The 25,732-nt window shown below is 41.7% G+C and overlaps 1 protein-coding gene across 1 annotated transcript in view; it reads left to right on the top strand.

Annotated features, from left to right (window-relative positions):
- Positions 1-25,732, top strand: part of SAMD3 (sterile alpha motif domain containing 3) — a 57,138-nt gene that overhangs the window by 5,557 nt on the left and 25,849 nt on the right. The window contains exons 5-7 of the mRNA XM_043592319.1: positions 16,406-16,591; positions 16,841-16,925; positions 25,056-25,223. Of these exons, the coding sequence (XP_043448254.1) occupies positions 16,406-16,591; positions 16,841-16,925; positions 25,056-25,223 (439 nt within the window). The remainder of the gene's footprint in view (positions 1-16,405; positions 16,592-16,840; positions 16,926-25,055; positions 25,224-25,732) is intronic.

Raw genomic sequence — 25,732 nt, 5'->3', positions numbered from 1 at the left:
GTAGGAGAATAATCAGGCAATAATCAAGCCGGGGTGTGGCCCTTTATAGTTTTCACAAAACTTTTACATTACTAACTTCTTTAGTCCACAGCAGTCTTGCAGGGTGGTCGTTAGTCTCTCTTTTTTGTAAATCAATAAAACTGAGATTTAGAGAAGTCAAGAGGCTTCTGGAGAGTTTTCCCTCATATGCTATTCTCACCTCAGGCAGGATCTAGGGCCATCAGGGCAGGACCTCAGGGGACGGAGGGCTGCAGCCTCAGACCTCAGGTGCCCGTCCCAGTAATTCCTCAAAGGCAGGAAAAAGCTGCACCTTTGATCAGGAGCGCTTGCAAAATGGGCCTCGGATCTGGGGTGCCCTCTCTGTCCTCTTTCCTTATTCACCGTCTTCAACCTTGCGTCCCATCCCTGGGTACAGAGACCCCAGCTCCTGAAGATCTCTCAGCGTTAGGGCCCATCGCCTCCTGTCTGGGGTGGTGAACAAGAAGGTGGAAGGCAATGACCTAGGTGAGACTTAGTCCCGATGGTCTTCCTATGGTTCAGAAGATGTAAATCCATTTTAAAGGTGGCTTCATTCTCCTGCTTTCTGCTCATGGGTGCTTGTTGATTTCAAGGGCTTTCCTTTGATGTGGCTCTGGGTGTATGGAATAAGCCATGAGTTCTCAACTACTCCTTCCGTTAGCTTTAGCCCCCAAAAGCAGCAGCCAGTCCCTTCTGTAACTGTTCAGGTGTGAGCAAAGAGAAGAGGAGAGATGATTAGACCCAGTAGTGTGACCCTAGTACCACGGTGAATCAGTATCCAAATCTGCACGATGGGAATAATAACAATAATACTTTCTTCATGGTACTTTTGTGAGAACCATCATCTAACCATGGATAAAGCCTGCCAAGTGCTGAGCACAGTGGAAACACATGGGAAATACTCAGTGTAGCACTATCACCGCTCCGGGAGCACTGTTCCAGGTGGTATTGCCACTTGCCGTAAGACTTTTCTCTCCCTACTTGCTGCCAGTGGGAGGTGAGGACACAACCTTTTATGGGTTCTGTAGGTCTTTTCTCTTTTTCTAGGCCTTCTCGTGACATTTCATCCTCATAATGGTTCTGTGATACCTGCAGGGCACGATGATTACTGCCATTTTTTTCTCACGGTTGGTCAAAGGAAAACTTCCTGGACCTCATGGTAATTCTCATTCTTCATAGAACTTGGCAAGGGGGAGAAAAAAACAGACCTGGCTGAGAAATGGAAAGAAATAGGAGGGTTTGGAAACCAGAGCCAATATTCCTAGACCTTTCTCTGTAATCAGTGTCTCCTAAGCTGTGACTGCCCCTCACTATCCACAAGCACCTCAGAGTTACATATGTTCAAAAAATGAACTCGTGTCCCCTGCCTTAGTATGTATTTGAGTGCAAGAGACACAAATCCACTCAAACTAACATAAGACAAGGGGAGTTTATTGTAATAAAAACATTTCACAACACACAGAGGCAAAACATGTAAATTCTCTGGGCCTGGAGGAAGCTGTCCTTGTTCTCACGGAGCCATGCGATGGCCATCTCTGTCTCTGTTCTGCTTTCCTTGTCTGCCTCATTCCCTTGCTTCTCCCTAAGAGGGTGGATTTATCCTACTACTCATGGCTGCTCTGCTGTGTGCAGACTGGCTGGCATATGACTACCTTGCCATAGCACTGACTCCACATTAAATTCTCCCTGAAAACAGCTCAGGTTATCCTAGTCAACCGATTCAGTCTTTCAGTGTTGCTTAGTTCGGTATCCAGGGAAGGGAAACTAAGGGGTCCAGCATGGATCAGCTGTCTCCTCTTGGGCAATCAGTTGTGTTGTGGGTAGAGACAGATTAAAGACAATGTACCTAGTTTAAACACTTTCACTCCAGTTCTGCCCTTTATCTAGAGCCGTGCCTGGCATGGCACAGATTTTCTCCCTTCCCACAGCCTATCTCAGACAGGGGCTCCATCATCCAGCTCCATATCAAGGGAGCCACCCTTGATCCCTTCCTCCTGCCCATCTGCCTAACATGTTATTCATTCAACAGGGGTTGATTAAGGGCTGTTGCATGGCTTTTGTATCAGGCTGTGTTGTTCCCTTCCCTTCCCTACCTGCTCATCTTTGAAGATTCTGCTCAAAATCCCTCTTTTAGAAGAACCTTCCATTTTGTTATTCCAGGCCGGGCAAAGAGCCCTGCATCTGTGTAGTATCCTCTATGTGTCTCTTGCGTGACTTTTAAAAGTAGTTAACGGAACTGGTCGCTTTAAAGTCTTTATTCTCTCATTAGACTGAAAGCACCTTCTGGGCAAAGACCATGCCTTATTTGTCGTTATAAACAGCGCTGGCACAGTCCCTGGCACGCAGAGTCTATGTAGGAGTTTTTAAAATGAACTCAGGGTGTGTATGATCCAGCGAAAGACTGAATGTATCTTCGTGGGGCAGGATAAATGTTTGAATAACGTCAATTTCTTTTGCGATCTGTTGATACAATTCATACTAAATATGCTGACTTTTTCACAGGGTTCAACTCCAGGAGTTTATAAGCCACTTACACATAACAGGCTAGAAAGCTTACATTGTTTGGCTCGAAGGCTTTCGTGAAGCCACGTGCTTTTAAGAGACAGGGAGGGACAGTGGAACAAGTGCCCACTTTGGGCATGCACCTGCTCTGGAATCCTGCCTCCACTTGCTTGCCAGGTGGTCTCGGCACAACAGAGGGTGGGAACATCCACCTGCATGTGTAGTTCGTGAGGTCCAAACGGGATAACATATTCAAGTACCTGGCATCTATTAACACACCGTACAAGGTGGCTGTCGTTCTTGTGATATTTTTTCCATGAACACGTGCTTTCCACTCAGATTATTTGCAAACAAGAAGAAAAAGAAGGCTCCAGAGTCAAGCTGTTTACCTGACCTTAGCTAAGTCTCTACTAGAGATGTGTGTGTCCCAGGGAAACACTAGGGTGCGGTGACGTAGTGCAGGTTTTTCTGGTGATAGGTGATACCACGCTCTTTCCTGAATTGCTTAAATGCGCGTCTTTGATGTAAGGAAAGGATTATGAGGATCCATCTTAGATGTGCTCGTGACCCTTTGGAAAGAGATTTCTTTTTCAATGCCGTCCTTTGTTTTTCATTTGTACCATTTGCTTCCCTTTTAGTACTTAATAAGGCATGAAATCAAATAAAGAGGTAGAGGTTTCTTAAATGTTACTTTAAAAACACTTTGCTTAAACTTTAAGCATATGTGTGCAGATGTTTTGCTTCTCCCTTAGGGCATAATTATAAATTAGTCATGGTTTCAAGCATATTTAAAAATCATCTTAATGATTTTTTTCCTTGGTCTACATTTCCTTGGAAATGCTCAGTGATCTTACCCATCTGCCTAAGCTCAGTAAAGCAAATGGCAGTGGGTCCACACTTGATGTGTCGTCCGTCGGCTCTATCATTCAGCTCAGATAAGGACACCACGGTCATATGTGCCTCTTATCCAGTGCACAAAAAAAAAGGAGGTTCAATGAAGCGCACCAAAGACAACAGGTGATAAATTGTCCCATGTCAGTGGAGCAAGGACCCTTCAGAGGGAAATGCAGGATCGCACCATCTCCCACCACAAGGTGTATAGAATCTGTACCTAAAGCATCTGTGCTTTGTAAGTATTACATTCTAACTTTAGTCCTTAATTGGAGACTCCCACAGTGCACTGAGACAGTAAATGCTATGAGGAGTCCTATAGACAGAAAACTCATTTCACTTTGTTTGACCCAGAATTCTTTCTCCATGCAACATCTGTTAATATTACAAAAAACACCTTAGGAAATACGGACTTAAATGTTTCTTAGCTAAGCCAGCGTTCATTTCATATGTAAATATTTCTGTGCCAGGTACTTTGTTTAGGCACTGAGGATACAGTAGTGAACAAAGCAGACCAAACCTCCTATCCCACAGTCTAATGGAGAAGAAAAGTAAAAAAAAAAAAAAAAAAAAAAAAGTGACACTACATTATAATATATTTAAGTGCTATGGAGACCAATAATACAAAGGAAAGGGAGGGGTAGATAGAGAGTGAGTGGCGTGAGTGTGTGTGCGTGTGTGTGTGCACGCGTGTATTCAGGAACGTTCTATCTCAGCACTTTCAGGGAAGTCTTTTGACTTTGACCAGGTGATGCTGGAGCAGAGACTCAAATGAAGCGAGGGATACTGGCTCACTAAGCTAGAACTTGGTGAGTTTCCTTCAGTGGAGGATATCTGTGGGCCCAGCCAAACAAGAACTACAGAATCAGGGGAAATTGGGCTGTCACATTGATAAATAATTCTCCGACTCCTGCGCATTCCCATTAAATCTAATATGAAGTCTTTAGAGAGCTAAAGTAAGCTTGAGTTCTAATCTTTTTTCCCTCTTTGTTCAGTCCAAAAGTTACTGAATATACATCATGAGCTAGGTGTTAGGTAGACTGTGGGTGAGTGAGGTGGAGGGCAATTTAGTCCTTACCTAGGGGACCTCCGAGTCTAGTAGGCAAGAGATATGGAAGCTAATAACTGCAATATTGGGAAAGGGATGGAGAAGTAGAAATTCACAGGGTACAGAAATAGCACAAAAGAGGGAGAAATAGGACTTCCAGGGAAGTGAGTATGGAGAAGCCCTCTGTGGGGATTTTGGACGCTGACTAGAAACTTATCTAAAGCAAAATAGGGCAGGAAAGGAAAAGGACATTCAGAGCAAAGCAAACAGCACGCACCAAGGTACAAACACCTGAAATCGTATAGGGACTTCTGTGGAGTCGGTAGTTTTGGACAGTGAGAGGTAGCAGTGGAGACAATGGAGTTGGTGGAGATGGTAAGAGGTGCCATTCAAGAGGTAAGGAGGTTCCGGGCTGTGTCCATGAGCAGAGCAACTGTATATTAGGTTCACCTGCAAGATTTAAGCAAAATATATCAGCGCCCTAGACCACTGCTTCTCAAGCTCTTCTGTACTTGAAAATCACCTGGGCGTTTTGTTAAAATGCAGATTCTGATTTAATAGGTCAGGAGTGGGGCCTGAGAGTCAGCATTTCCAATAAGTTTCCAGGGAATGCCAGTGCGAGAGCCACTCTTGAGTAGCAAAGCACTAGACCAACAAGAATTTCTGGTGATGATTTGGGGCGCCTACGTCTGACTCTTAGTTTCAGCTTAGGTCATCATTTTACAGTTGGTGAGTTCAAGCCCCATTTGGGCTTCATGCTGACAGCACAGAGTCTGCTTGGGATTCTCTCTCTCCTGTGTCTCTGCCCTTCCCCTGCTTGCTCTGTCTCTCTCTAAAAAAAGAAAAAAAAGGAATTTCTGGTGATGTACAATAGGCTAAATGTTTGTGTCCCCCCACATTTCATATGCTGAAACTCCAATCCCAATGTGATAGTATTTGGAAGTGGGGCTTTGGGAGGTAGTTAGGTCATGAAGGTGAATCCCATCTCATGGATGGGATTAGTGCTCTTGTAAGAAGAAGCCAGAGAACTTTCTGGCTCTCCTTCCACCATGTGAGGACAAGAAGACTGCCTTCTGTAAACCAGGAAAAGGGAAATCACCAAGAACCAAGCTGTGCCAGCACCCTGATCTCACACTTCCAGCCTCCTGAGCTGGGAGACATAAATGTTTGTTGTTTAAGACGCCCAGTCTAATTTGTGACAGCAGCCCAAACAAAGACAGGGTGGGACCTGTACATCAGTATTTTTTAAAGTTACACACCCAATTCTAATATATAATGAGAATTGAAAACTACTGCTATGGATTACAGGGGTGTTTCATCATGTATTGAGGCAGTGATGTAGAGAAGGAACTGGAGAAGCATGAGAGAAGGAAGATGCTAGGGTGAAGTTTAAGCAAGAGATGGTGACGGTCCAAACTAAGACAGTGGTAATAGAGAAAATGATATTTAAATAGAAAATCAAGAGGACTTGATTAATTAACGCAGGTGGAGGGAAGAGTCTTGCTAGGTGGTAAGTTTTTCCTTGTATTTCAGAGACTGAAATAATGGTGGTGCCATATCCAAATTATGGCAGAATTGCATCGTGAAGGAGATACTTAACAGTTTATTCAATAGAATTCAATGGAGTGAAGAAAAATAGATAAGTCCAGAGCTTCTTCTTACTACTTTACATATTAACATTACATGGAAGTACACACCTGATGGGAGTGAGCTTGAACGCCTGTTCAATAACACAGCCTGTCAAAGAGAGGGACTCACTATCTTTGTTCAGAATTGTCTACATTCCTCAGTGAGCCACTGAATGCCCTGAACTACTGTGACAGTGACAAATCAGGTTGCCTGAATCCTTACAGATGTAAAACTGTGATCTTTATGAAGCTCCATAGTAGAGGAATTGGCCAACCCCAGGCTAGATGAGCAGGTGAACAGGGCTGCTGGGAGAAGACCAAGTCACTAAAGGTCTTGCCCAAGAGACACATGAAACAAGCACTCTGATCAGATTTGAGAAGTGAAATTTGCACAATACTCTGCACACCGCACCCCCACCCCCACCCCAAAAAAAGATGCTGTAAGGACATGACATATATTGTTCTCTGGGAGGTCCAGATCCAAAGGTCTAGTCGTATGAAGGTGGATTTTTTAAAAAGCTGCCCTGGATCCACTCAATCCTAAGTGATCATGTTTTGACACTTCTAAACTACAAAATAGTAGTACTGAACCACTTTGCAACAACTAAGTAAGTAATGTCTCATTAATTTTGCTTATGTATGAAAGAGGAACAAAAATGAAAAAGGGACTCACGCATGATAGCTCTGAGACCTATTTATGGTTTTTGTGACTATCATGCTAGTAAGCATAAATATTGAAAGTATAAGCTAGAAGTTCCTGGATTTTTGTAGGGCTGCCAATACCAAGAGGAATTGGATAATAGGAAGATGCAAAATAATTATTTATATTGGCTTCTTTTTGTGATTAGTCAAGGCCCCAAAGGCTCCTGGGTCTTTGACACTCACACTGGCAGCCAAAGACAGGGAGAATTTGAGAGGAGTGTGTCTACACTACAGCACATGCCTGATGCCATTCACATCTCTACCCCCTTTTTGTATCTGAGTATGTGTTCACACATGCACTTCAGAAACTAAATTCTTCTGGAAGACTCACGGATTAAATGGCAGATGTGAAAGCCTGCCACTATAAAACATAAATTAAAAGCAAATATCAAAATGCTGAGAGTGTGGAGCAGGCTTTTTCTGAATTAGTGGTAGGTACCATCATTTCCGGCAACAAAAGAACATTTCCGTCACAGTCCATGTATGTCTTGCAGTGACACTGTTCACTGTTTTCAGAGGTGGCGTCTCACTTTGCTCATTGGCATGTGCCTCTTTAGAGAGTTTTGCCAAACTTTTTGTTCATCTTGTGTTCTTAGCAGTGGAAAGTCTTGCCTAGGTAAAGTAAAGCAGGCAATTGCCAGAGTACTGGCATAGAACACAGAGTAATATTTCTGTTTAACTTGTAGTTAGGTCAAATTTGATCACTATTTTGAAGATATATATTGTAACATCCTTTTCTTTTCTAGGCTAAAGTGATAGCAGTTTCTTTAAACAGATATCTAAGCTGCTATAGCTTCCTCCCTCTTCTTCTATGTTCCAAAAACATTTAAGCTTTTAGATGTTGCTGTGGTTACATGCATTTAGTTTCAGAGTTGATCATGTAACACTGGGCTTGCCAATCTATACCATTCTCAGTGGATAAAGTCTGTAAGTTTGGGTGAGGAGAAGAAGAAAATGAAAATGAGATCTCAAAATAAAATGGTTTGTGGGACACAATCTTTCAGTCCAGTCCCTGGAAAGCATTGCAATTGTCACAACTTTCTCTTCCCATGATGGCAGTACTACCCCTGTGCTACTTCAGATGTGAAGACCAAGCCCTTTGGCCTGAATGGCCATTCTTCACAGCCACGTGATCCAGTTGTCCTTGGTTCTTTTTTCTGGAGGACCAGAAAGCTGTACTATTTTATACAATTAGAAAAGCATCACAGTCCTTGAAGTAGTAGATTATCTCTAAATAGATGCTCCTGGAGAAAGGTGCCATTTGTTCTCTGAAGTTTAAGATAGCAGGGATGATACATGAAATGACTATGGCTCCAGAAGTCAACCAGGATTCAGATGAGTGTGATGGGAAGTCTGCCCCTTGTTCTGTAGCGAAGACACATGGGATGCAGCTGAAGCTTGGTGAGACACTGAGAAAGTTCCTTTTGGGGAGGCTTTACTGGGGAGGGGGAGGAGAGGGCATTGGTCATTTTGCAATTCTCCCCAGCCAGTCTAATTCTTGGATACCTTTTGTGCATACAGAAGACTCCACTCCAATCCCAGATCTGCCTCTCTAGCATTTGGGTCCCACTGGTTTGCATATCTCAAACATAAGGACTTAGTGATGTGGCACTTCTTTTTGCTGGCACATTGGCTTGATGCCTTGCTAGTCAATGGTTCTTTTGAGGTAGGTGGGCTGTTTTTAATATAGCAGAACTCTCCTTCTGGAAAGATGGCGATTTTACGTGTGAAAACAAAAATGTATGGAACTAAAGACCGTCTTTATCTGTCATAGAATATTACATTTAATATTTTATATCTCTTTCAAATGTTCCTAAATCTTTTACATTTTTGTTACAAACTGTTCCACTCAGCAAATTCATAGGGAAATCAAAACAGATGAGGAGCCAAGACTTAGATCAGTACCCATGGGGCCAACATTGGACGAGGCCATGTGGGGGATTCAGATAAGGGAGACCACCTGAGAGCCAGGAGAATGGAGGAGAGTTCACCAGAAATGCTTAAGATGAGCCTAGGAGTATGAGGAAAGCTTAGGGATTTCTGGGTGAGAGAAGCAACTACTGATACATGTATAGGGTGTTCTGCAAATATAGAAGGCTTGATTTTTGGCTGGATCTGAGAATTCACATTGGATAATAGCTGATAAGATAGCACAAAATTGGACCATGTTATGAATTGTCCTAAGTATTAAGTATGATGAATTCAAATTTGGGATGTTAAGAAGTTACACACCGGGGCGCCTGGGTGGCGCAGTCGGTTAAGCGTCCGACTTCAGCCAGGTCACGATCTCGCGGTCCGTGAGTTCGAGCCCCACGTCAGGCTCTGGGCTGATGGCTCAGAGCCTGGAGCCTGTTTCCGATTCTGTGTCTCCCTCTCTCTCTGCCCCTCCCCTGTTCATGCTCTGTGTCTCTCTGTCCCAAAAATAAATAAACGTTGAAAAAAAAATTAAAAAAAAAAAGAAGTTACACACCATGAATTTTGCTTTTGTTTATAGAATCTAAAAACCTTATCACCTGCTTTATTTGTGGAGATAAGTAAAGGGAGAATGGGAAAATTTCTTTAAATATGAGAGTCCACTAAATTGGAAGCAAAAGCTTTGGACTCTTAAGGTGTTTTAATTCACAAAGAAATGCTGACACTTTTTGGTCTGGAGGTTCAAGAGTTTACAGTCTCCCTAAAGCAAGAGTGTCTGCTTTCATGGGGATAAAATAACTGCCAACACTCAATGGCTCTAAATGGGGTTTTTATTGCAGGGAATAGTTCCAGGTTTTTCCTTCCAAACATACATTTTTTACATTCAAATATGTTAATAAATCATAGTTATTTTCCTCTTCTTGGAGAGTTCCAGGAACCCACAGGGCTGATAATTTAAGAATAGGCCCGCCTCAGGCTGCCCTTAGAAATAGGACTATTCTCAGCAAGACCAGATACTGGAGATGCTCTTGGTCGAAGAGATAAACACAGCACATTGGGTCCCTGATGGCCTGTCTACCGTGTTCCATGCATAGTACATGATGGCTAGGGACAGGAGAATCCTGAATCACCCATGTCACTCAACATGTGGGTTACCTTGTAAGGAAAAAGGAAGATTATCATGTCTATAACAACTGGGAAAAGGGTGAAGTTCACATGATGAATCACAAAAGGCAAAACATCCAGTACAGTCAGTATCGCAGGCAAAGTTTCAGCTTTCCCATACACTTGGTCTTTAAACTATGGGACTTGTAGATTTGCAGTGAAACTTCCACAGTGGCTTCTGTCTAATTCCAGCAATCTTTCAATACCTGAGGTTTTTTTTAAATTCCTTAACACATTGGGAATAGTCCCTAGAAATGTTGGATTCTTGAGTGTTTGGACTGCATGTGGCTTATACGTGATGTGCAGTTATCAGATCACATCACATGATATACAGTTATCAGATCACGTAAACCCAGAGACAGCTGAGCTCCTCTGTAGATTCCAGTCATAGAAACAAAGACAGGTAACCAGTGAGTGTTTCTTCAGAATAAACTGCTCCAAAAGATAACAGTTGAAGTGGTAGCCCAAGTGTTCATCAAATTAAGGCAAAATTTGTTATATGATTAGGACAAACATAGGAGGCCAGCAACAGTCCACTGTCCATGCAATATGTTTCTTGTCCAGCTCTGTTTTGTGTTTATACATCTTGTTTGTCTTCTCTCTAGAGACAGTAGTCCTGGGTATCTGCTTTATTATCATGGCAGGGCAACTGAGTCCTAGGAAGGGCTTCTCCATAGGAACCCGGGAGCCTGGCAAGCTACAGAGAGATGTTACTTTTGAATAGCCTCATTGACAGCTTTCTTAAGGTGTCCTGACCTCAGATAGACAGGTATGAATTGGCATAGTTTGATATGGTCATTCAATCAGACCAGAATCCAGGGGCCTAGAACTTGAGTTGCTTCTTTTTCTTGGGCATAGTTACCGTGTCAATCAAGACTGGCTTAATGTACTGGGTACCTGGGTTATGTCTTGGGTCAAAGAGCACTTGGAAGTCATTAGCCAGCTCTTTCTGGCTCTTCTACAGATTGACATGACAATATCAGTGTTTATGTAAAATTAGATAGAAGGTCAAAAGGAGATGGTTTTATGACTATCTAAGGGGATAAAATATGGCAACATGGAATTTAAAAAGTGAACTATTACCCCATTTTTTTTCAATCTATTTTCTCCTTACGTTTTTTGGACTGGATTATTTCTACTGTTCTGCCTTCAAGCTCACTCTATATAGAGAGTATATAATATATAACCTCCGTTCTACTGTTAATCCTAGCTAGTACCTTTTTTTAATTTCAAATTTTGTAATTTTCTCTTCTAAAATTTCTGTTTGGTTCTTTTTAATAATTTCTATTTCGCTGCTAAAATGTCCTACTATTTAAATCATTCCAGCACATTTTCCTCTAAGTCATTGAACATTGTTATGCTAGCATTTTAAAGTCCTCATCAACATCTGGATTATCTCAACATCATACTCTGTTAATTGCATTTACTCTTGAAAATGAGTCACACTTTCCTGGGACTTTGTTTATGTCACATAATTTTGGATTATATCCTACACATTGTGAATGTTACAGTGTGGAGACTCTTGATTCTGGCTTATTCACCTGAAGAGTGTTGATTGTTGGTTAGTTTGTTTTAGCAAAACAACAAAATTTGTTGGGCTCACATTTAAAACTGTCTCTTGGGGATCGGCTCAAATCCAAGTTTAGTTCTCTTATTTGCAATGGAGCTATGCACATGTATGGTTCCAGATCAGCCAGAGATTTGGACCGTTTAGACACAGAATTTGTAGTTCCCTCTCATTAGATGTTTCCTTTCTGAGACTCTCCTCTCCCTTTCCAGAGATGAGGTTGCCCAAACTCTGCCCACTAATTCAGCAGTCCAGAAAGATGGTGGGTTTGCTCTTAGAGTTTTAACAGCACTGCCTGAGGCCTGCCTTCAGGCCAAAAGTCATAAAAAGGAAATTCATTCCATGTCTTCTTTTTTTTTTTCCGAGTGTAGACTCCTCTTCAGAATCTGCCTGTTTTTTTTTTCCTACTTGCCAGTGTTTTCAATTCATTTTTGTTTGTTTGTTTATTTGCTTTTGTATTTTGTCTAGTGATAATAATTATTATTTGAGGGATAGCTGGTTCCGTGTGAGCTAATTAGGCCATTCCAGAAGCAGAACTCTGCTGGTCAATTGCTGAAGTAGCCCACATTTGAATGCCTGGGTAAATGTAGTAACATGAACAATGGAGAGAAGTAGGCAAATACAAGAGATAAGATATAGGGAAATTTTCATGATACCCAGATGTAAAGAATTAAGATGAAAAAGACAGCGAAGTGTTAAGTCTGAGTTGCTAAGAGAAAGCAAAACAATGAAAGAAACATGGAAATTGGAATGGTGTCTTAGCTCAGCTGCCATAATTAAATAGACTGGGTGGTTTAAAAAACAAATTTGTTTCTTACATTCGGGGAGCTGGAAAGTCCTAGATCAAGGTGCCAGCCAATATCTCGTGAGAGCTGTCTTCCTGGCTTGCAAATGGCCAATATGATGGAGAAGAGAGTGTGCTCCCTGATGTCTCTTCTTATAAGAACACTAATCCTATATATCAGGGGCTCATTTAACCTTAATTATTTCTATAGAAGTCCTCTCACCACAGCGTCATTGGGAATTAAGGCTTCGATTGTATGAATGTTGGTGGGAGAGACACAATTCAGTCTACAGTAAATGGAAAACTGGTTTTGAAATGAAAAGATTATAAATCACTTTGGACATGTTGAGTATGAAATGAATAATGTACAAGTTGCTGGAGATGGAGGGCAAAGCATGGAAAAGAGATTATTGAGTTCTTGGAGAAACGGGAAGACGGGAAGCAAGTAAAATAGCGTATAGGAAAATGAGAACGAAAACAGGACTGTGAAAAAGTGGTCAATTGTACTACGTGTGGTTAGAAAGATCTTGAAAAAGCCATTGCCTGAAGGTCCTGAATTTGTAAATTAGGAAATCATTATCAGTTTTCAAGGAGGCAGTCTTAATAAAGAGATTGGGAGGAGGTTAATGTGCAAGAGATTAAGGAAAGATGGAGTGATGGGAGTGATATGAGGGACATATTGGGAGCATACATGGTGAGTTGGATTACCAGGGTAGCAAATGCAGTGAGGAACCGCTGAAAGGTTAGATATATTGTTGAGACCAAAGTGAATTCAGCCCTGCTCAGATAACCACTCCTTTCAGTTGACCACATTCATCCTCCCATCAAAGTCGTTGTGCATTAACTCTACTAAGCAAAATTATATATATTGAAGATGAAAGAAATGGTCCCTGTCCCCGGATAACACATACGCCTTTTTGGTCACTTCCAAGGCTCAGTCTCTGTCTTCTGTGCATTGAAATTTTTCCTTAGAGAGCTGGAGCTCAACTTGACCTGTTCTTAATACAGCTATCTTCCTTCCCATACATGAGCCCCCTACTGTCTGCAAAATTAGATGATTTTTCACCCCAAAGTTAAACAACATTTCAAAACCAATGAACTTTCTTTCATGAGAACCTCATTTCATAATTTTTTAAAATTAATGCATATTGCAGTGATGATATTGCCATTTATCAAATGTGTCAACTTAATTGGAAGTTTTTTTCATTACAAAATAAACTCTACATATAAACTCTTTAGTGCAATAGACTTTGATTCACTTAGACTGGGATCAATCCTAGCCACTAACATTGTCTTAAAAGTCTTATAAGCTTTTCAGTTGATTTTATTGCGTACCCAGGCTTGAGATCCGTTGGATCAGAGGTCTTTTGTGGTGTTTTGTTGACAAGCCCTGGCACTGAGGTGGGGATAGAAGTATTAGTGTCCGCTCAGTTTGGGATTGCTTTCTGCTCTTTGCACTTGCTTTAGGGTGACTTCCACTGGTATTCTGCTCAACTCTGCCTCAATGAAGATATTACGAATAATCTTAACCTCACAGTAAAGATTTTTTTTTTTGGTTCAATGAAAATATCATTTTATGAATGGGAAACGATTGTGCCGTTATCTGCTTCTAAATTAAAGTGTGTTTTTCTTTTTTCTTTTTTTCTTTTTATTTTATAAAAAATGTTTATTTACTTAATTTGAGAGACAGAGACACACACTTGTGCACTCACACAGAAGTGAGGGAGGGGCAGAGACAGGGAGAGAGAGTGTCTGGGCTGACGCTATCAGCCCAGAGCCCAACTCAGAGCTCAATCCCATGAACCACAGGATCATGACCTGAGCCGAAACCAAGAGTCAGACGCTTAACCGACTGAGCCACCCAGGTGCCCCTAGAGTGTATTTTAAATTTCTGATGAGTCCCTTTACTTGTGTAATACTTGTCTGGATTTGTATTAGATCGCATAACTTGTATTCCCCTCACTTCCAGAATACCTTGTTAAATCGCTTCAATGTAAAGAAAACAAAATAATGCCTCTGATTTTGCCTAAGAATGCTATTAAAAGCAAGATGTACTACCTAGCTTTGATAGAGCTTGCATATACCTAGCAACAATTAGGGCATTTGACAAAAATAATACCGTGGTATGTAGTCCCTACCCTTATTTTGAAGAAAAGAGACATATCGAAAAAAATATATAGAACAAGAAGGTAAAAATTGTAGCAAGCCTTATCTGCTAGCATTGGAATCCTGAAGCTACCCTCTGATGCAGTACTAAACAAGAGATCGCAACCTGAAAAGCCCAAAGACGTCATGCAGCTACTTCAGCTACCAGAAACTCCTGGGGCAAAGGAGATAGAATGTACTGAAACCAAGTTTAACACCTGCACAGTTACAGCACCTTTTAAAAAACTTAGGGAAGGCACAAAATACAGCAAACAAAACTTGCTTTTCTTTACACTCTTGGTCTGAGTGGGTAAGGGAGAGATCATGGGAAAAAGAAACAAGTTGTTACAATAGGAAAGGAAATCAGGATTATAGAAGAGTAATTGGCATACCATAGACACCCCCCCCCCTCCACTCCCCCAGTTACTTTGGGTTAAATGAATGAAATGAGAGAAAAACATACTGGAAATAGTTTGGGCTGAAGCACAAATGTCATCTGGGAATTGCCTGTTGCTGCATTGGATCAAGTATTAAATTATCCATGTGCTTATTTCTGCCAGGACATATTTTCACCACTGATACAGGACTGCCAAAGAGGGGAAACAAGCAGAGAGCTTATCATGAAAAGAGAGGACAGTGCTTTCTCCTCTTTTCTTTATCCCCCATGCTTCATTATAGCTCATGCACTTTTATAATATATGACCTCACATTCTAAAGGAAGCCCGGCCTTTCAAAACTCATCAGAAGTTTGTTTGGACTGCTGAGGATTCCATGGGCGTGCCAGAAAATAAATCTACTTAGGCTGATTCAGGAAATCCTTCTGTTCTTTGTCTTCTACTTGGCTCGCCTCTCCTACTTCACTTCCATCCCAAAGCAAGCCTATTGCCCCTGATAAGTTGTGTGGAAATTTTCCTATAGATTCTTCTTTTTACACACTTAATGTTCAGTTACTGACTTTAGGGTTTTCAAGTGGTTCTCATATTTAATTCTATAGATAACTTTATTGGAGTATCGTTTACGTAACATGAAGTTCATCTATTTAAAATATACAGCTCAGTTAACTCTAGCACATTTGTACAGGTGCACAGTCATTGTCACAGTCCATTTTGGAACACTTCCATCCCCCTGAATAACTCCCCTTGCATCCCTCTGCCGTCAGTCCCCACTCCAACCTGCAGCCCCCGGTAAACACTGATGAGCTTGATTTGGTTTCTGTAGCTATAGTTTTCTGTAGCCTTTTGTAGAAACTTCATCTGAATGTAAATATCTGACATGTACTTTTAATTCAGAAACTACGCTTACCTTATTAGAATAGCCAAAGACTGGGGTGCCTCAGCCAACTCTTGATTTTGGCTCAGGTCATAATCCCAAGGTTGTGGGACTGAGTCCCTGTTGGGCTCTGTGCTGAGTGTGGAGCCTGCTTAAGATTCTCTCTCTCTCTCTCTCTCTCTCGCTCTCGCTCTCGCTCTCGCTCTCTCTCTCTCTCTCTCCCCTCTACCCCTTTCATCAGCTCACTCTTCCTCTCTCTAAAAAGAAAAAAATAAATAAAATTAAATTAAAAAATACAAATAGATTTAAAAAGTAGCCAAAGACCGACTAAATTAAGTGGATCCTGTATTTCACTATAAACAGTAACAGAATAAATTAATTAGAAGAACTTTCTTAATCAGGCGCCAAGACTTTATTTGTGTGCCTCTTTTGCTTTGCTGAGTTGCAGCTTACTCTCTTTTAGTTGGTATCTTGTTCAATTTTGAGCCATGCATCACATATCTTCAAGATATATGGTTCAATCTTCTTTCCAACTTTAGGCTTTATTCCACAGTCTATTTTATTAAGATATCTTTTCCCCCAGAACTACAAATTATTTATGTGTGTGCAAAGGGAAAGAAAACAGAGATAGCTAATGAGCCCTCCCAGACATTTGTGGATAGATGAACGGGTGTGAGAAGGATTGATTAATTCCACATTTCTTGGAATGTAGAGAATTCGTAAGTTGCATCTATTTGAAATAGAATTTCACTCTGTGTGTTTTTATTTAACAGAAGGAATGTGAAACATGTTCTAGCAAGGAATAAAGCATTGCAATGGACTAAGTCGTATGTTTTACCAGAGTTTCCCTATGATGTCAAGTGCATGTTAGCAGAACAAAAGTGTCCCGATCACAGCATGAGGATAAGGATCATTGAGTTTCTCCAGGCCGACATGACTAAGTATCTGGAAGGCTCACTGTGAGTAATCATAGGCCAGACTTCGTGCTCTGGGAGAGGGTCTGTTTTCGGAGTAGAGTAGAATTCATTTGGAACCAATTTTCCTTAGATTTTGGATGACATATTAGTAATAAGTCCAACATTGCCCAATATTTGAATGTCTACATTGTTATACAGAAGGGTTGGAAGAAAAGTGAGTATAATTTGGACTCATAGGAAGGAAATTGGGCTGCTTGAAGTGAAAAATGTCCTTTTTGTTGCACTGAACAGGTATCCCAGCACCCAGCAATACAATGACGTGGTCAACGCCTTGCTGCAAGCCCACCCTTTCTTGGACGAGGATGGCTGTGGCTTTGTAAGTGACCACATGGGGCCCTTCCATCCATCTCAACCCGTCTTAAAATAATAGCTTTGTACTGTCCAGTCATTGTATGCCCCATTTCCCCCTCCCTCAGTCTCTGTCTGTCCATCTGCGTCTGTGTCTGTTTCTCTTTCTCTGTCTTTTCTGGCTAGTTGTCTCTATTTTGGTCTCTCTCTGATTCTGTTCCTTTGGCTCTGTCTCATTCGGTCAGTCCCTGTTTTTTTTTTCTTAGCTTTGGTCTGTCTCTCTCTCTCTCTCTCTCTCTCACCCTCCCTCCCTCCCCCACCTCTCTGTCTGGCTCTGCTCTCTTTTAAAACCTTCTCTATCTCTGTTGTGTTCCTTTGCCTTTTTATTTTTAATCTTTATTTATTTATTTTGATAATAATACTTGTAACCCATATTCTCATTTCTCCAATTATTTCAAAAAGTGTTTTTAAATGGAGTTTTTAAATGTTTATTTCTGAGAGAGCAGAAGAGAGAGAGGGGCAGTGAACACAGGAGGGACAGAGAGAGATGCAGAGAGAGAATCTCAAACAGGATGCACTGTCAGTGCAGAACCCGATGCAGGGCTGGATCCTGTGAACCTTGAGATCATAATCTGAGTCTAAATCAAAAGTTGGACGCTTAATCAACTAAGCCACCCCGATGCCCGCCCCCCACTTTGTCTTCTTTAAAAAAAAATAGACTTTTTTGATCAGTTTTAGGTTTACAGCAAGAGGAAGGTACAGAGATCTCTCATATAGCCCTGCCCCCACATGTATAGCCTCCCTCCCATTATGAATATCCCCCACAAGGGTGGTACATTTACTACAATGGGTGAATCTATATTGATGCATCATTATCACCCATGTCCATTTACATTAGGATTCATGCTCATGGCTGTACATTCTAAAGGTTTGAACAAATACATAATGACACGTACCCATCATCACTGTATCTTACAGAGTATTTTCACGGACCTAAAAATCCCCTGTGCTCCACCTGTTCCTCCCTTCCACATCCACTTCCTTTGTCTTCTTTGTCTCTCCATCAGCATCTTTCTGTCTCTTCCTCAAAACATGTGTAATGTGGAGTCTCTAGGAAGGGTCTTTAAGGGATATAATACCCAAGTGGCACCTGGGTGGCTCAGTCAGTTGAGCGTCCAGCTCTTGATTTCAGCTCAGATCATGATCTTGGGGTTGTGGGATTGAGCCCCATGTCAGGATCTGTGCTGGGTGTGGAGCCTGCTTGGGTTTCTTTCTTTCTTTCTTTCTTTCTTTCTTTCTTTCTTTCTTTCTTTCTTTCTCTCTCTCTCTCTCTCTGTCTCTCTCTCTCCCTCTCTCTCTCTGCCCCTTCCCTGCTTGTGTTTTCTCTCTCGAAATGAATAATCTAAAAACTACATTAAAAAGTAAAATGTTTTTTAAAAAAAGAGAGATGTAATACCACAAAAGAGAAGGATGTGGGGTGCCTGGGTGGCTCAGTCAGTTAAGCATCCTACCTCTGCTCAGGTCATGATCTCGCAGTCTGTGAGTTCGAGCCCCGCTTCGGGCTGTGTGCTGTCAGCTCAGAGCCTGGAGCCTGTTTCAGATTCTGTGTCTCCCTCTCTCTCTGCTCCTCCCCTGATCACGCTGTGTCTCGGTCTTTCAAAAATGAATAAATATTAAAAAAAAATTTTTAAAAAAGAGAGAAGGATGTGACACCTATACCAGGGCTATCATCACTAGAAGGAAGTGCCTTCCTTCCTCCTTTCCTTCCTTCTATTTTCTTCCTGTATTTTCAAGAAATGTTTATTATGTGGGGATAGAATCAGAATTTTCTGAGTGGGAAAGTGCCATATATATTCTTTTTTGCCATCCAGTCTCAGGAAAGAGATTGGATTCCATGTCTGGAACTAGTAACTATTGAAGCCCAGACTGGAATTGAGGTATTTTTGGTTCTCGTATGACATCCTTTCTAAAGTAAGCTGCTGCATATAAAAGCATACTGCAAAATAAACCTAATTTTCTCTAAAAAAAAAAACCTCTATACAAAAATCCCAAAAAACTACAAAGAAAACAAACCCAGAGTCCTAACGTTGATAATCACACTGATGTGGCTAACAAAATTGATTCTAAGAATGTCTTCTACACTCAAGTATACTATCTGCCGATTAATCAGTGTTACTGTGCATAGAGCTAGTTGCATTTTTAGAAATAATTTAAATATGCTGTTTGAATAAATTATATATTCACAGAGTTCAAAATTCAAAAGCTACAGTAGGCTATGAATGGAAAAGTCTCCCTCCCACCTCTTGTCTTCCCCCTAAATTTCCTCCCCAGAAGTAACTAATGCTATCAAAGATTCCATCCAGAGAATATTTGCATTCATGTAAGCAAATATATATTTATCTATTTACATTTTGACCTTTAGTTTCATGATTATGAAAGTGAGTCAAATAGAAAGTAATGAATAATACTTACTTCAATCTTGTGTGCATTTTAGCCACCTGCATCCCCAGTGGCATTAATGAAAGATGGTTAACTGATATGGAGACCTGAAAAATTGCTTAGCATGTTACAGCCCATGTTTGCTTAGCATGTACAGCCCATGTTACATAGAATGAAAGGGTAAACTCTGGTGCATGGTAGATATTTACCCAAATTCTCCCTGCAAGTGTGCGTGAGGTTATGTTTCTAATGTTACAGTGGAAGACAGAAATTTTCTGAGAATGTTAATGTGTGTGTGTGTGTGTGTGTGTGTGTGTGTGTGTGTTTGAGAGAGAGTGAGGGAGAGAGAGTGAGCACAAGTGAGCAAGCTCTTTGTCATTTTTAGGGCTAACTTTATTTGCAACTTTTTATTTTCGTAAGTCCAGACAGAAGTTGAAAGAATGCTACAATGGGCACCCATATACCCTTTTATCTAGATCAAGGTTTCTTAACCTTGGTAGTACTTATATTTTAGGCTGGATAATTCTTTGTGGTGGGGGCTGTCCTCTGCACTGTAGGTTAGTTAGCAGTATCCCTGAGTAGCCCCACCCACTCACCCAAACCATTATGACAACAGCAGTGTCTCCAAACATTGCCATGTGCATTCTGGGAAGAGGACAAAATCCTGATAATTAAGAATCACTGGGGCGGCTGGGTGGCTCGGTTGAGCCTCCAACCCTTGATTTCGGCTCAGGTCGTGATCCCAGGGTTGTGATTGAGCGCTTGAGCCCCATGTTGAGCAATGGGCTGAGTGCACAGCCTGCTTGGGATTCTCTCTCTCTCTCTCTCTCTCTCTCTCTCTGTCTCTCTCACCCTCTTCCTTGTGTACTCTCTCTCTCTCTACAAAGAAAAAGAAATTCTTTTAAAAAGAATCACTGATTTAGACTCAGTAAGTGTTAATATTTTGCCACATTTATTTTTCCTGTCTCATATTTCTTTATTTGTTTTGGCTGGGCATTTGGAAACAAATAACAAGTTTCAGACACCATTCCTAAATACTTCAGCATGTATCTTGTAAGGATACGGATGATCTCCTCTACAAGAATGAACCATTTTTATACCTAAGAAAATTAGCAATAATTGCATAATATGATATATAATAATTACATAATAATATATATAACCCATATTCCCATTTCTCCAATTATTCCAAAATATGTTTTTGGAATGGATTTTTTGCTATAAAATCTAGTCAAGGATTATTCATTGCATTTGTTTATTATGTCTTTTTAATTTCTTTTTTTTAATGTTTTTTAAATTTATTTTTGAGAGAGAGAGAGAGAGGGAGAGAGCATGAGCAGAGGAGGGGCATAGACAGAAACACAGAATCTGAACCAGGCTCCAGGCTCTGAGCTGTCAGCACAGAGTCGGACGTGGGGCTGGAACTCATGAACTGCGAAATCATGACCTGAGCCGAAGTTGGCCACCTAACTGACTGAGCCACCCTGGCGCCCCTTTAATTTCTTTTTTCTAATTTCTTTTATTTTTTTCCCTGATACTTATTTTTTGGACAAGTCTAGTCCAGTTGCCATGTAAGATGTTTCATATTCTAAGTTTGTCTGAAAGTTTCCTAAACATTATATCTGGGTTTAAAATGTGGAGCCAAAACCTGCTGGTGATGCCAGGGACTATTTCATGTACTAGATCGGGTGCCCATAATGTCAGGACTATTTAAAAAATTTTTTTTAATGTTTATTTATTTTTGAGAGAGATAGACACAGACTGTGAGCAGGGGAGGGGCAGAGAGAAAGGGAGACAGAACCCGGAGCAGGCTCCAGGCTCTGAGTTGTCAGCACAGAGCCTAATGCGGGGCTCGAACTCACAAACCGCCAGATCATGACCTGAGCTGAAGTCAGATGCTTAACTGACTGAGCCACCCAGGCGCCCCCAGGACTATTTTTTATTTCAGAGGAATTAAAGGAGAGCTGTATCCATATAGCTCTTTCCACCCTACTGCCCACCCCTCCTCCCCCCGCAGCCCCCAGGTGGAAGACTATGGCTAAGGAGGATGATTATTCAGTGACATGGGATTTTCTACTGAGTCATCTGTGTAAGGAACTCATGGTGCCAGGCATGTATATGATATTATGTATATACGTATATGATATTATGCAATTATTGCTAATTTTCTTAGGTATAAAAATGGTAGATGCTCAGTAAATACTTGCCAATTTGTCTTTTCCCTGTTCCTATCAGACAATTAATAAGAAGAGAGGGGAGAGGCTGGGAAAAAGAAATTGGCAATTGAAAAACATCCTGGGGGCGCCTGGGTGGCTCAGTCAGTTAAGTGTCCGACTTTGGCTCCGGTCATGATCTCAAGGTTGTGAGTTTGAGCCCCGCGTCAGGCTCTGTGCTGACAGCTCAGAGCCCAGAGCCTGCTTCAGATTCTGTGTCTCCCTCTCTCTCTGCCCCTGCCCTGCTCGTGCTCTAAAATAAATAAACATTAAAAAAAAATTTAAAAACCAAAAAAAAAAAAAGAAAATAAATCCTAACAGTTGAGTGCTATAATACTTCCCACCACATCAGCAGGTTTAGAAGGACTTCAGAGCTGTAGGAAACATGAGGGGAAAAGTGTGTTTGCATTATTTCATATTTTAAGGCTAAGAAGAATATAAACTATCCATTATTTCTGTGCTGTTGTAAAACAGTGGTGGCTGAGGGCAGACCCACAAGCTTGTGGGAGGTGATGAAGAGTCTCTGACTCATACATAGCTAGGAGCTTAATCAGAGTCAAAGCTGTCGGCTGACCTCAACCCACAGCACTCCTCTCCAGGGCTTGGAAGGTTTTATGAACAAACGGCACTTTACTTTACAAATAACTTCCATGAGTAGCTATTCATTTCAGTCTCCCAAAGCCCAGTGCAGTTTACGGCACTGGTATGGTTGTTCTATTTTATAGCTGTGGAAACTAAGACAAAGGTTACTTGCTGACGGGTTTCTTGGCTAATACACACGAGGCCTAGACCCTGGGCCCTCCCAATGGAAGTCTTTCTTCTGAAGGGTAGGGAATAACCCATAGAAACTTAAGCCAGGGAACAAGGAATGGCAAAATCTAAGCGCTAGCCACGCTACTAATGTGATTTCAGTGGCATTCCCATTTGCCCGTGAGGAAACAGAGCTTAGAAAATGTGCCCAAAGTCACCCAGTCTTGGGCCTATTCAAGCATAGTGCACTGCTGGAAGTCAAGGGGCTGAGAAGCAGCGTTGAGGTTCAGGTTTTAAGTGTTGGGCTACTCCTCACGCACTAAGTTCCTCACCAAGCAAGTCCAAAACTCTGAGTCTTGCTTCTAGTCTGTTCCTTCGACACCTGGGTCCCTCTGCACCACAGAGGACTGACACAAGGTGTCCAATATTTGTAGTTTCAAGATGCATCAGGCACTGTGCTGGGCTTGGTGGGCAAAGCAGACATGAACCTGCCTTTGTGTGCTTACAGCCTAATGGAAGGAAAGGAAAGAGAGAAGGAAGGAAGGAGGGAGGGAAGGAAGAAGAGAAGGAAGGGGGGAAAGTAAAGAGAGGAAGAATGAAAAGAACAGAACAGAAAAGCATCACAAAGATGAAGGTAAGGCCCCAGTGTGGTAAGTGTGGACAAGGAAAGGTGAGAGCTGATGACCAAGGGAAATGAGCTTCTAGGGCCTGAGAGGTCTCCATAAAGAAGTGATGGCTGAGCTGAGATCTGGAGGCAGAGCAGGGTTAACTAGATACTAGCAGGGTCAGGGAGGACAGGGATAGAGCTTTCCAGGCTAAAATCAAAGGCCCAGCAGAGGAAGAGCATGTTGGCTCGTTGAGAAAGCCCAGTTGTGTCCCTCAGCTGTTGCCCATGTCTTTGATCTCCCAAACACTGCACATGGCAGACAGATTCTCTCAGAGCTCAGATCTGAACATCTGCTTTCTCCCTCAATGTGGTCTAGGAGGACTTCTTAGCCTGGCTTTGCAGCTGGATTACCTATAAAGCCTTGAACAATACAGACATCCAGGCTCCACTCCGACCTACTGAATCAGAATCTCTAGGGTCTGGGCCAGCAGCATTAGTGTCCTTGGGAACCTGTAAGAAATGCAGATTCTTACATACCCTGACATACCCAACCACAGACTCTGAAAGACTAGCCCAGCAACCTGTGTGTGTGTGTGTGTGTGTGTTTGTGTGTTTATTTTGAGAGGGGTGGGGGAAGAGCGAGCATGAGTGGGAGAGGGGCACAGAGAAAGGGTGAGAAAGATAGTTCCAAGCAAGCTCTGCACTGTCAGGACAGAGCCCGACATGGGGCTTGATCGCAAGAACCGTGAGAAATCATGACTTGAGTTGAAATCAAGAGTCAGACACTTAACCGTCTGAGCCACCCAGGTGCCCCAGCAACCTGTGCCATCCTGGAATTGAGATTTGGGTTAAAGTTCGAGAACCATTGCTTTAGAGGAAGAACCAAGGACAAAAGTTCCCTATGAGATGCCGATGTAACCTGTCCACTGACAGGGGTTTGAAAAGATCTGGTTCTGGATTACCGTGAAGCTCCTTTATGGGGTAACCGTGCCTTTTAGGATTGAGCTCACTTCTCTCTCTTGCCTTATTTCCTAGCCTATTCTCTGCCATTCCCCATGGTGACCTCTGCTTCCCGGTCATGCATAGCTCTTGGCAGCTTTCCAAATGGCACGAGCTATCCCTCTGTCCACTGCACAGGCTGCTTCCTCTGCCTGGAACTTCTATCTACCCCTTACCAGGCATCCCACCTGCTGTCTCCAACCCCCTGGTGTAGTTTTCTGACACTGAGATCTAAACCTCAGCTCACATGTGCCTCCTACAGGAAGGTTTCTGTGGTCTCCTAGCACAATGTAAGATAATGCTGTCTCTTCCCCTGTTATAACACTGTTCACTCTGAATTGAAATTACTCATCCCTCTACTAGACTGAATGCTGTGTCTGCCTGAGTCCTCCTCTCTCCCAGGGAAGAAACCTGGTCTTTGTGTTTGAAAGAGCACATGCTCCACAAATATCTGGGGAATGAATGCCAATAGTATTCACCAATGTGAATTTCAAGGGATGACAGAAAAAATGTTTAAGAAAATGCATCAATTCATATCTGCATAAGCCAGTATCAGTTCTTTCTTCGAACCCAGTGGAAAAGTGGCATGTGTCGTGGAGACAGCAAAGTATGGTAGAAAACATCCAATTTGGGGCGCCTGGGTGGCTCAGTTGGTTAAACATTTGACTTCGGCTGGGGCCATGATCTCACAGTTCGTGCTCTGCATTGGGCTCTGCATTGACAGCTCAGAGCCTGGAGCCCGCTTCACATTCTGTGTGTCTCTCTCTGCCCCTCCCCTGCTTGTGTGCTCTTTCTCAAAAAATAAACAAACATTAAAAAATATTTAAAATAATGAAAAATCAGAAATAAATCCATTTAGTTTATTATTAAAAAAAAAAAAGAAAACATCCAATTTTGGGAATTAGAAAACCCCAGTGTGGCATTGGGGGACACATTATTATTTTTTGACTCTGTTTCCTTAATTATAATTTAGAGATTATAATTTTTATGGCAATATCACAAGATTGTTGTGAAGATAAATGGAAGGATAGTTCTATTAATTTTATTATTGTGAGGTGAAAAGAATTGCAAACCCAAGAGTGATACTGTATTGTTTATGTGGGATTATTCCAATCTCCTTGAAGAGTAACTGTCTTATTAATTTATGCAGTTTTTGTGGAAACGAGCTCTCAAAGATCGCTTTAAATATGTTCGAAGACCCATAGAAGATGATGAACAAGTGGTGAGGAATAAATGTAAATTTGGACACCGAAGAGGCCAGACCAAGAAATTTCTTCCTGATACAAACTCTGATGATATTAAAATTGTCCGGATAAAAGTAAGATTGGATATTTAAATATTCTGTTTATTTGTTGACTGGTGATTAAGGCTACTAAGTAACAGCATCTACGATCACTAAAACAAAATCAGATATTCTTTTTGAAAATTGGAGGTAGGGAAATCTGTTCTGTGTGACTAATAATATGAATGATAATATTTCCAAAGAGGGCTTCTAAAAACAGTTTGAGCAGAGTGTGTTATTCATCATCTCATGTTTATTCTTTCACAACCTTCGAAAAACCTGGAAACGCCCTTATGTTCTGGGTCTTTGAAACATTTCTCTTCCTCTCATCATAAAATATCTTATGTTCCGGCTGTTCTTATGGCTACAGACAGTTTTAAAGACTCATCTCGTGGGGTAGCCTCTATCCCCAAGGTTTCAGGGAGGAAGGTAGGCCATGTGCATGGATATAAACCCCATCTGGCTCTTCCCTTGCCCAGAGGGTCCCCCGTGCCAACCCTGCAGTGCCCCAGGCCTAAGGGCCAGGCAGCGCCTGTAGATCTATC

This window comes from Prionailurus bengalensis, chromosome B2 (assembly GCF_016509475.1).
Source record: "Prionailurus bengalensis isolate Pbe53 chromosome B2, Fcat_Pben_1.1_paternal_pri, whole genome shotgun sequence".
Classification (NCBI taxonomy): Eukaryota; Metazoa; Chordata; class Mammalia; order Carnivora; family Felidae; genus Prionailurus; species Prionailurus bengalensis.
The sequence above is the reverse complement of the archived record's forward strand: the minus strand, read 5'-3'. Positions and strand labels throughout refer to the sequence as shown.